Raw genomic sequence first — 11,769 nt, 5'->3', positions numbered from 1 at the left:
ACTGGGTCTTTTTTTTTTTTTTTCCTGTGAATTTCTTTTTTTTTTTTAATTTTTAAAATTTATTTATGATAGTCACACAGAGAGAGAGAGAGGCAGAGACACAGGCAGAAGGAGAAGCAGGCTCCATGCACCTGGAGCCCGATGTGGGATTCGATCCCGGGTCTCCAGGATCGCACCCTGGGCCAAAGGCAGGCGCTAAACCGCTGCGCCACCCAGGGATCCCTTTTCCTGTGAATTTCATGGGTTGATGACAATAATAGTTGAGATATTATTGCAACATCGATATCCTAAAAGTCCTCTGCAGGATAAATGCTCTATGTAACCTACTAGCTTGTATATTTCAAGAGAGAGTTTTATGGTAAATTCTCATAAAATTATTATGAAAATAATGACATTTCTTTGAGAGAACAAAATAATTTTCTTTAGTTTAATTCTTTTTTTTTAAGATTTTTTTAAAATTTATTTGAGAGAGAGCAAGAGAGATCACAGAGGAAGAGGAAGAGGGAGAAGCAGACTCTCTGCTGAGCAGGGAGCCTGATGCAGGGCTTGATTCCAAGACTCAGAGATCATGACCTGAGCTGAAGGCAGACACTTAACTAACTGAGCCACCCAGGTGCCCCAGGTTTATACTTTTGATGTTGTCTCCAAAAAAAGGTTCTATGTGTAGTAGCTGAGATATACTGGTAAAGATTAAAAGGAAAAAGTCATCATCATATAATTCTAAACTTCTGTTGCTTTACCCCTGTAGTACTCTGTGAGTTAATATTTTATAAATTCTATGCTTACCTTAAATAGCAAAATATTGCCATTACAAGATACATTACATTGCAATTAAAAGAAACCACCCTTTTTAAATATCTTTTTTTTAGAAAGGTTTCATTTTAAAAAATTTACTGAGATCCTTAGAAAAATGGAGGTGGTCCAGGCATCTCTGAATTTCTGGGAGATCTTGGTCATAATCATCACTTTATCTTTAAAATGTGATAGTTTTAACAAGAGACCCCAAACTAATAACTGTATAAACACCTAACTCACTAACTGCTGTCAGCCAGCCCTACTGTTTTGCTGCCATGTAACCAGCAGTCAGAAAAGTCACAGCTTCTAAAGCAGAGGTTCACAATCCTGGCTGCATATCAGAATCACCTACATTTTCCCCCAGATCCCACTCTGGACCTCCTGATTTAGATTCTCCAGGACTGGAGTCTGTAGATGACTATGCTTAAAAGGCTCTCTTCCTCTCTTTTTTCCTTCCCTATTTACTTATGGTTCCCGGACTTGGAATTCAAGCTAGTACTGTTTAGCTTCATCATAGGTTTAACAGATCTGAAGGCTAATCTGAGGGTCAACCACCATTTTCAATGTAGTATTTCTGGGGCGATGTGTTACAAGTGCCACAAGCATAATTTAGAGTAGAAGTTTGAGGATGCAGTCCACAGATTTTTTAGGGGCACTGCTCACATAAAACTTTTAATCAAAATACCTTCGATTATTCTTCAAATTTCTTATTGCATTTAAATATATGAAAGTAAATGCTGAGATGAAAGTGTTATATTCAAGTGTCCATTCTTTTTTTTTTAAAGATTTTATTTATTAGAGAGAGCAAGAGAGTGAGCACAAGTGTGAGAGAGAATGAGCATGGGGAGGGGCAAAGAGCAAAGTAGACTCCCACTGAGCAAAGGGCATGACATGGAGCTTGATCCCAGGACCTTGGGATCATGACCTGAGCCAAAGGCAGATGCTCAACCACTGAGCCACCCAGGTGCCCCTCCAGGGTCCAATATTATAAATAATTCAAGGTATTATGTTGACCATTCTTCTATTTCTTAATTATAGGTCTATGCTATGATTACTGATGCTCTGAAGAAGACGATCCTCCTGTATCTCAGTAAAATTCCTCATCCAAGAAATAAAAATTTAATCGTAGTCATCTAAACCCCAAATACACAAGGAAATATCTAGGGAAGTTGGGAACTGAAGAACCAGTCCCACTTTGCTCCCTGACCCAATTCACTCTGGCTTACATTCCATTTGGGATGATTATATCCATGGGGACAGAGGAAGATATGTTCCTACTTCTTACCAGGAAAGTGCAGGCAGATATTGAAGTCATCTTGAGTATTGATACTCTGAGGAGCTGTAACTGAAATACTTGGACATGGACAAAACTCAGAAAAATCAAGTTCCAAAGGACTATGGTTGTGAGTAGTATAGCAAATAGTGTTGTGTTGATAAATACAAAGCATAATTATAAAGGTTGGGAATTTATTTTTTCCTTTTATTTTATGTATTATTATATGTATTTTTTATTGGAGTTCAATTTCCCAACATACAGCATAACACCCAGTGCTCATCCCGCCAAGTGCCCCCCTCAGTGCCCATCACCCAGTCACCGCAACCCCCCGCCCACCTCCCTTTCCACTACCCTTTGTTCGTTTCCCAGAGTTAGGTGTCTCTCATGTTCTGTCACCCTCTCTGATTTTTCCAACTCATTTTCTCTCCTTTCCCCTTTATTCCCTTTCACTATTTTTTATATTCCCCAAATAAATGAGACCATATGTTTGTCCTTCTCCGATTGACTTATTTCATTCAACATAATACCCTCCAGTTCCATCCACGTCGAAGCAAATGGTGGGTATTTGTTGTTTCTAATGGCTGAGGAATATTCCATTGTATACATAGACCACATCTTCTTTATCCATTCATCTTTCGATGGACCCCGAAGCTCCTTCCACAGTTTGGCTATTGTGGACATTGCTGCTATAAACATCGGGGTGCAGGTGTCCCGGCGTTTCACTGCATCTGTATCTTTGGGGTAAATACCCAGCAGTGCAATTACTGGGTCGTAGGGCAGTTCCATTTTTGTTTATTTTATTTTTTTAATTTTTAATTTTATTTTTAATTTTTTTAAGATTTTATTTATTTATTTATTTATTTATTTATTTATTTATTTGATTTATTTATTTATGACACAGAGAGAGAGAGAATGAGAGAGGCAGAGACACAGGAGGAGGGAGAAGCAAGCTCCATGCAGGGAGCCTGACGTGGGACTCGATCTGGGGACTCCAGGATCGTGCCCTCGGCCAAAGGCAGGCGCTAAACCGCTGAGCCACCCAGGGATCCCCATGGCAGTTCTATTTTTAACTCTCTGGGGAACCTCCACACAGTTTTCCAGAGTGGCTGCAGCAGTTCACATTCCCACCAAGAATGCAAGAGGGTTCCCCTTTCTCGGCATCCTCTCCAACATTTGTTGTTTCCTGTCTTGTCAATTTTCCCCATTCTCATTGGTGTGTGAGGTGGTGTCTCATTGTGGTTTTGATTTGTATTTCCTTGATGGCCAGTGATGTGGAGCATTTTCTCATGTGCTTGTTGGCCATGTCTATGTCTTCCTCTGTGAAATTTCTGTTCATGTCTTTTGCCCATTTCAGGATTGGTTTGTTTCTTTGCTGTTAAGTTTAATAAGTTCTTTCTAGATCTTAGATACTAGCCCTTTAACTGATACATCATTTGCAAATATCTTCTCCCATTCTGTAGGTTGTCTTTTAGTTTTGTCGACTGTTTCTTTTGCTGTGCAGAAGCTTCTTATCTCGATTAAGTCCCAATAATTCATTTTTGCTTTTGTTTCCCTTGCCTTCATGGATGTATCTTGCAAAAAGTTGCTGTGGCCAAGTCCAAAAAGGGTGTTGCCTGTGTTCTCCTCTAAGGATTTTGATGGATTCTTGTCTCCCATTTAGATCTTTCATCCATTTTGAGTTTATCTTTGTGTCTGGTGTAAAAGAATGGTCTAGTTTCATTCTTCTGCACGTGGCTGTCCAATTTTCCCAGCATAAAGGTGGGGAACTTAATTTTGTTCCAGAAAGATATGGCTGTAAAGACTTTGTAGATGAACTAGAGAGTTGAGACAATCATTATTTAAGTGAAAAACCAACTTGCCCTTCCTTATTTGAAGGTGGAAGAATGAGAAGGATGATGTATTTGGGGCTTCCAGGCTGAGCTCCAACCACCTATCTGAATGCTTCAGAAAGCATCCACAGATGCCATACGTTTTTCCCTCCGGAATGATCCAGATAATTGCCCTTCAGCCCATGCTCCACTAACCTGGGAATAGAATCCATTCATTTAACTATTGTATAGGGCTACAATTGCCACTTCAAATGAAAACCCAGGAAGCCAAATTCCAGCTGCTGTTGAAAGTGTATAATTAGCTCCTTGTGCAGCCTGACCCCACTGATTTTTCTGACGCATTTGGCCTGCAGTGTGCCCTTTCTGGGACCTCCAGGATCTTCTCCGCAGCTGGAGATTCCCAAAACTGCACGGAGCACTTCCTGTGGGTGTGGCCTTACACTCTTAAGACCGTGCGCTGAGTGGGTCGCGTTGCAACCGCGCAGATTCACGATGCTGTTAAAAATACCGGGAGTGGACTGTGGGTGGCTATATCAGCCATAAGAGGGTTCCCTCCTTTCTTTTTCTTTTGAAAAAAGGATTTTGTCATGACGTCCTCTCAAGAAACAGTCTACTTGGTCAGCCTGGCATGCGTTTGTTGTCCTCCCAGATGACGTCATTAGCTATTCTCAGGAGAGGAAAGGCAGGGTATGCCCCCTGGGAGAATGACAACAGTTGTTTCAAGTTGGGGAAGAGCCTGTCGTTCTTTTCCTGCCTTTGGGGGGAAAGCGAACACACAATGTTCGTTTCCTAAAAACGGGATGTGCTGTGTGCCTGGCAGGTCATTTTCCACCATGTCACATCCTTCTGGTTGAAGGCAGCAGGGGACCAGGACAGGAAATGGCAAATTCTCAGAATGAGACAAGGCTTTCCCAGGGCAGCCATTGGTTCTCTGGAACTATAAAACATGCTCATCCAGAAACAGCCTCAGCTTTTTCTTTCCTGGAGGTAGCCAGAAGTGAATGGTAAGTGGGGGAGCCTAGAGGGATTCTGTCTAAAGGATGGCCATTGGAATAGTAATATTGGGGTTGTATCCTTGGTCCACTGTATATTTTGTGTGACTCTTCCTCATTTTACTAAGAGGTGTCTTTGCCTGAAAACTTATCACTGGTGGATGGAATAATGAGGGCGTGCAAATAAAATTAAGGCCTAGGAGCCGGGAGACCAAGATTCTAGACGGTTCTGTGAAGAATCAGCTGCATCTAGAACGTGTCTGTATTTTAATTTTTCTCATCTTTCAGATGAGAATAATGATCCTGCTTTGATGTCTCACAGTATTGAAATGCTCTATTTCTAAGGTTTATTTGCGACTTTTAAGAAGTTCCTATAACGAGGAGTACAGTGGGTATGAAGGTGGGAATCTCTGGCAACAAGGAAGGATGTACTTTTACCCCAGATGTACAGTTCTCTCTGTCATCTTCAACTGGCTTCAATTCAACTTGGTACAAGGTAGCCCTCCGTGAGTTGTTAAACAAAAATGTCAGACACTTTGTTTTATCCAGCCGTTACTCATTTTTTAAAGGAAGATTTCCTCGTAAAAAAACATAGTGGCATTAATTTTAATGTGATTTAGTTTTAACTGTGCACCCATCAAAGAGTGAGAATTAGAAAAAAAAAAAAATAGCCCAAAGGACATCTTAGGCTTGACTCTAAGGTAAGAACCTGGAAAAACAAGCAGAAGAGTTAATTCAGGGAAGCATCTAAGAAAGATTAGTTTCTTACATTTGATAAGACAATACGATTTTTGAGTTTGTTTTTTTTTTTTTGGGGGGGGGGTGACTTGTCTTTTTCACTCACCAGGAGGGAAAAAACATATTGCAAAACTCTCAGGATCCAAGTCTTCACGTAAGGAAAAGGCTTTGCGAACTGGGTACAATGTACCAGATGTAAAGTGACGGAGCAGGGGCCTCGGAATTGCAGTAGACTTCCAAGGCCCCCACTGCCTCCTCCCTGAGCACCTCCCATCTTAGGTAACGGTTAATCAAGCGCACCCTTAGCGTTCCCGTTCCCGTTCCCGTTCCCGGGGAGGGAAGCAGAGCAGAGCAGAGCATTACACCCCCCGCGTGCATGTGCCTTTTAGGGTCCCGAGAACTGGTGTGGTTGGGCGCAGCCTGCAGAGCTGGTCTTTGCGAGCGGGACACGCACAGGCCTGGCGGGAAAGCGAGCTCGTGGGATGCCCCGTGGCGCGGCGAGCGCGAGCCCGCGGGCCGGGCGGGGGGCGGGCGCGGAGACCCGGGCTGACGCGCGTGTGTGTCCCCGCAGGGCATGGAGCCGCCGGCGCGGGAGCTGCAGGGCGCCGACGCGCTGCGCCGCTTCCAGGGGCTGCTGCTGGACCGCCGCGGCCGCCTGCACGGCCACGTACTGCGCCTGCGCGACGTGGCCCGGCGCCTCGAGCGCCTCCGCCTGCGCTCCCTGGCGGCCAACGTGGCCGGGAGCTCGCTGAGCGCGGCGGGCGCCGTGGCGGCGATCGTGGGGCTCTCGCTCAGCCCCGTGACGCTGGGGGCCTCGCTGGTGGCGTCGGCCGTCGGGCTGGGGGTGGCCACGGCCGGAGGCGCCGTCACCGTCACGTCCGACCTGTCCCTGATCTTCTGCCATTCCCGGGAGCTGCGCAGGGTGCAGGAGATCGCCGCCGCCTGCCAGGACCAGATGCGCGAGATCCTGAGCTGCCTCGAGTTCTTCTGCCGCTGCCAGGGCCGCGGGGACCGCCAGCTGCTGCAGTGCGGGCGGAACGCCTCGGTCGCGCTGTACAACTCTGTCTACTGCGTCGTCTTCTTCGGCTCCCGCGGCTTCCTCCTCCCCAGGCGGGCGGAGGGGGCCACCAGGGTTAGCCAGGCCGTGCTGAAGGCCAAGATTCAGAAACTGGCCGAGAGCCTGGAGTCCTGCACCGGGGCCCTGGACGAGCTCAGCGAGCAGCTGGAGGCCAGAGTCCAGCTCTGCGCCAAGGGCGGCCGCGGCCGCGACCCCAGGATCGCTGCTGACCAGGCCGCAGCGCTGTTTCTCTGAGAACACCCTTTCCCCGGTGACCGAGGCCAGAAGCCGTCCCCACGGGATGCTCCAGATTTGCAGCTCCCTCAGGAAAACAACTCCAAGTTGGATTAGGAGCCGAACGCAAAGGATGAGAAAAACTGTTCTCGACTGTTCTTGAAATCGGGGAAAGGGGGGAGTCCTCAGAGCCCCTCTGTTCCCATCACTGTGACGGCCTGCCTGGGGTTGAGGGCTAGGGGCTTTTTTTTTCTTTTTTTCTTTTTCTTGCCTAATCCTATGGGCTGTGTGAGCCGAAAATGATGTTTCCTTTATCAGAACCGTTCAGGCTCCACTGCGGTGGGCACTACTGCATTAAAGCTGTTTCAGGGTCCCTGCCCCAGGCGCGGTGGTTTGGGTAGAGGTTGGGAAGGATGTGGGTGCAGCCACCCTCTGGGGCCTCTCCAAGCTCCATCAGCATTGCGGGCCTCAGAATGCCTATGGGAGGAGACACACTAGCTTTTAAACTTCTCTTCCAGAGTTTCTGAGTACAAAGAACTCCAGAATCCAGAGCACATCAGATACCCTCTGCACCATGTAGCAGGGTTTAGTACCCAAGAGGGGCCTCTCCCATCGACTGGCCCTTGCACCACTCTCAGTGTCTCCCACTCACAAATCGAGCTCGGGGCAGAGGAGTTATTCCTGAGGACTTTCATATCCAGACCTTATCATATCCAGATATTCTGGGAGGGAAACCAGCTAAACGGTCATCTGAGTCCCACCCCTTGCAACAAGATGCTGAGGCCAAGGGAGATGAAGTGACTAACAATTGCATTTACGGACAGCCTAGTATACAGAAGAGAGCAGTGGCTTTGAGTTAGACAGTCCTGGGTTTATTGTAAGCGCCGTCTCGGCTGTGTGAACTTGGCCACTTAATTTCTCTGACGCTTAGTTTCTTGGTCTGTGAAACAGATGCTAAAATGTCACCCTGTCATTGAGGTATTGAGATAAAGTGCCAAGCACAGTGTCTGGCTCATGAAGTGTGGCCCCCGGACTGGAAACATTAGCATTACCTGGGAACTTGTGAGAAAGGCAAATTCTCGGACCCAACTGTTGACTGAACGAGTCAGAAACTCTGGAGGTGGGGCCCAGCAACCTGTGTTGGTAAACCCACAGGGTGATTCTGATACCTACCAAGTTTTGTAGAGCACTGCCACACATGTTTGTTTCTGATCCCCTTGTGAGCGTTCACAAAGTCTCAAAGGCCTCTCCAGAGGCTCCATGGTCTTCAGAGTTGTTCACAGAAGGTCAGGAACAGACAGGGTCCCAAAAGTAAAAGAAAGAATGTGCATGTGTGTGGGATATGTTTTAGTGGGTACTGGGGCAATTTCCCACCACTGAAATAAGGGCTATAACATAATAACTCCTCTAGAGGGCAGTGTTGCCCACTCATTGTAAGAACTGATACACAAAGGAATGTGAATTTAAAGCATATTGACCTTTGTTACCTTCTCTGAAAACTGCCAGGCCATGTATTTTTTTTTTTAATTTATTTTAAGTTTGTTATTTAATTGCTGTTTATTATTTGCATTTAGTTGTATTTAATCACCACATCACATTTAGGAAACAATAGGAAGAGCGATTTTCTGAATGGGAGACTACTGAGGCTCTTTTCAGGAGATGAGGTTGAGTTCATTTCCCCCCTAAGGTGGGGCATGAACTGGAAATGGCAACGGTCTTATTGAATAAGTCTCTCTCCAGGCAAGGGATATTTTATTCCCCAGTAATTTAAACTGTCCTTTTAGGTAAATGTGGGAAGTTCTGAATAGAGAGACCAAGGGCCGAATTTAAGCTTATCAATGGAGGTTTGACTTGTGGGCTATAGAAATGATGCAAGCATATTTATCGTGAAGGTACTTTACCAACAAGTAACACTTGACCTGAAAAGCAAACCTATTTTGTGCAGGGAAAGAACCCCAACTAGAGGCATGTGAAGGAAGCACTCAGACCAGGGAAGCCTGCTGTCCTGTGAGGTTATGGGTGATAGAAAAATAGCTTGTATCACGGTGTGAGGTGTCATGTTTTTACTTTGGGAGCTGTAAGGAATCTGTAAGCTGTCTGTAAGAAAATGCTTATAGTTTCTTCAATTTCCATTCCTACAACTATAATGTCGAAAAATATGTTGAAAAGGCTTTGGGACCATGCACGCAAAACTAGGCTGTGTTATTTAATTATCTAACATGCTTTAAATTGACCCATTCTACCCCCATGTTTCCTGATGATGGAAGAGTATCTGAGGAACTTTAATTTCAGTGCTGGGCAGGACGGCTTAGCGGTTCTATTTTTTGCTTTTCCTATAAATTGCAATTGATCTGTATCCTGGTTTCTTTTGAAGTTGGTACTGGTTTCTTTTTAAACTGGTGTCATTTCTCAGACTACCGTGCACGGATACCAGCATTTTAGATCATCAGAATGTACCTCGCATTGTTGGTTGTGTTATGTCACAAAGGTACAACTACTCCCTAAGGCCATCTTTTATTAATGCTGAGGTTTGAGTTACAGTTTTCCAATGGGTCGGTGGTTCCCTAGAAATAAACTTGGCATTTCAGGAAGCAAACAGCAAACTTTTCCTATCATTAGAGTATCTGGGGGAATCAAAGTCATAAACTCCCAAACTTATCATTTCAATGGCCCCTGTTACACTTAAGGAAGAGTTTCTACTTTGCAACAATACTTGGAACATTATAGGAGCTCAGTACATGGATTTAGATAATTTTTTTTTTTTGGATTTAGATAATTTAATGAAGTGCTTAGCTATATTAAAAAGAATTTGTCGGTAATGAAATATTATCCATCCTTTTCTGTGGAGCCTTCTAACCAGGATTTAGTCAAGTTCAGTTAAATGGGTCCTAGAGACAAATGTTTATTTATTTCTTTTGCGGGAATGCAAATAAGGCTTTTCCTTAAGGACTTCATTCTATAAACAAACAGATTGAAATGGTATGTTGTAAAAGGAAGAAGAGAGAGGGATATTTAGATTACAAATGCACTCCAGGAAAATGTCCAAGTTTGAAAAATAAAAATTTTGTACTAAGATTTATGTGCTTCTGTTAGTTTTTTGGGTTTATAATCATTTGGATTGTTTTTTTCCACAAAAACGAGGTTTATCTGGTTCTGCATTTCAAGGATTCAGTAAAATGACATTCTGCTCTATGAAAAAATGATCCTTAGCAAACATTCTGATCTTCATTGCTTTGATGCATTTGCCCTCAGGCACTTGTCATTTCCAAGAAGGCAAATGTCAAAGTGGAAAGTAGTTACTTGGAGAAAAAAGAGAAGAGTGGTGTTGAAGCCACCCTAGATCAGATAAGCCAAACAATCAGTCAACTTGATATTTTTCTCATTCAATACCTTAGTGTGAAAAGGAAGTAGAGGGAAGTGAGACATGGGCATAAAACATTGTGCAGAGATAAATGGGGATACAGTTAAATGCAGCTGTTTCTGAACTGCACATTTTTTCCCACTGTAGCAAAATAAGTCCTTTCTTTTCATTGAAATAAATTGCCATTCCTCAAACTTTCTGACCTTTTTGTAATTAATTACCTAATCTTATGTCCACCTGCGTATAAATTAGTAACTTTGAAAAGGGGCAGATGTGTAATCATGGTCACTTAGAATATTCAGTGTTGAATTGTATAAATCAATTTTTAAAAACATAATTAACTCCTGTTACAGGAATTCTCTTATTATCTAGAAGTCTCAGCAGTTTCAAAATCTTTGGACATAATTGCAACCTAGGAAGTAATTGAAAGGAAACCTAGAATCCGCCAAATCAGCCTTCACAAAACCCAAACACTAGAGAGAGCCAGAAAGTAAGGGTGAAGGCAAAACTGTCCCAGAAATTTGCAGGAGACTTTACCTTGCAGGTAACTGTCTTGACCATGCAAGGCCTGTTGGGAAATGTAGTATTTTTAGCCACAAATTCGCTGTTCTTACTATACCTAGGATTCTGTTTATTCCAATTTTAGTATATGTATATAGTATATGCCAAAGCCAGCACCCTTGGATTCTTTTTGTAAGGAAGAAAAGGATTTTGGACATTGAGTGGAAGGCACAGCAATTCAAAGAGTCTGTAGTGGTTGTCTTTTGAGAACTGTCCCAGAGGTGATCTCACTATCCGAGTGCCAGCCTCTGAGTCTCCACCTTGGAAATTCCCCTGGGTCTGAATGTTGCACTATTAATGACTATGCAGCCAGGAAAAAAAATAGAAGAAGAAGAAGAAAGAAGAAGAAAGAAGAAGAAGAAAGAAAAGAGAAGCAAAGAAGGAAAGGCTGCATTGGAAGGACTGTTTGCAAAAGTCAGCCACAAGCTGGGATCCTATCTTTGCTGAAGCATATGGTGTTCCTGTCATGACAAGTGTCCTTTTAGTTAATTGCAATAAATCTCTCCTTGTTGAGTTGACAGGAGGTTCGGATGGTGTTTTTTGCAAACTCATATGATAGAAGGTAAACCTGTTGTGGTCTGGAAGAGGACAAAGAGTGAGAGCCTCATGATCTGGAAATAATCCCTTAGCAACCAGAGGATCGGTAGGAGAGGGGAAGTCATGCTGCTGAAGCAAGACCACTGCAGAGGCTAAAAAGGAACATTAAGGCCCCATCCACACCCCTGATCCTGACTGGTAGTAGAATTAAGTTGTGGGGAGAAGGTCCTCCAAAATGCTCTTGCCTGCGCAGGTAAAGCTTGGCTCTACCAAGCTACATCTGCAAAGGATGATGTTTAATGCCATTTTGTATTTCCAATATAATCCCAGGGCTGGGCCTGCAGGCAGGCTTGTGACCTGATTTGCCCCAGAACTTTAGCAATGAGTCA

General features: G+C 44.1%; 2 protein-coding genes across 4 annotated transcripts in view; both read left to right on the top strand.

The window, feature by feature from the left end:
* Positions 1-4,764: 4,764 nt before the first annotated feature.
* Positions 4,765-9,996, top strand: APOLD1 (apolipoprotein L domain containing 1). 3 transcript variants are annotated; one of them, XM_025455137.3, is made up of 3 exons: positions 4,765-4,904; positions 5,238-5,388; positions 6,202-9,996. In XM_025455137.3, exons 2-3 carry the CDS (start codon positions 5,287-5,289, stop codon positions 6,940-6,942), a joined length of 843 nt encoding a protein of 280 aa, XP_025310922.3. In that variant the 5' UTR covers positions 4,765-4,904; positions 5,238-5,286; the 3' UTR covers positions 6,943-9,996. The 3 variants fall into 3 exon arrangements, with proteins under 3 accessions (XP_025310922.3, XP_025310926.3, XP_035562920.2); XM_025455141.3 differs by lacking the exon at positions 4,765-4,904 and adding an exon at positions 5,740-5,909 and having other exon boundaries at positions 5,250-5,388; XM_035707027.2 differs by lacking the exon at positions 4,765-4,904 and having other exon boundaries at positions 5,251-5,398.
* Positions 4,874-11,769, top strand: part of DDX47 (DEAD-box helicase 47) — a 37,710-nt gene continuing 30,814 nt past the window's right edge. The window contains exon 1 of the mRNA XM_025455142.3: positions 4,874-4,904. The gene's annotated coding sequence lies outside the window, so the exon portion shown is untranslated. The remainder of the gene's footprint in view (positions 4,905-11,769) is intronic.

The sequence above is a fragment of the Canis lupus genome, chromosome 27 (assembly GCF_003254725.2).
Source record: "Canis lupus dingo isolate Sandy chromosome 27, ASM325472v2, whole genome shotgun sequence".
Lineage (NCBI taxonomy): Eukaryota > Metazoa > Chordata > Mammalia > Carnivora > Canidae > Canis > Canis lupus.
The sequence above is the reverse complement of the archived record's forward strand: the minus strand, read 5'-3'. Positions and strand labels throughout refer to the sequence as shown.

Bases quoted from the DNA above. Each gene is read 5' to 3' on its own strand.
- APOLD1 (XM_025455137.3), top strand. From the start codon at position 5,287: ATGAAGGTGGGAATCTCTGGCAACAAGGAAGGATGTACTTTTACCCCA. The intron at 5,389-6,201 runs GTAGCCCTCCGT...GTGTCCCCGCAG, and splicing joins TCAATTCAACTTGGTACAAG to GGCATGGAGCCGCCGGCGCG.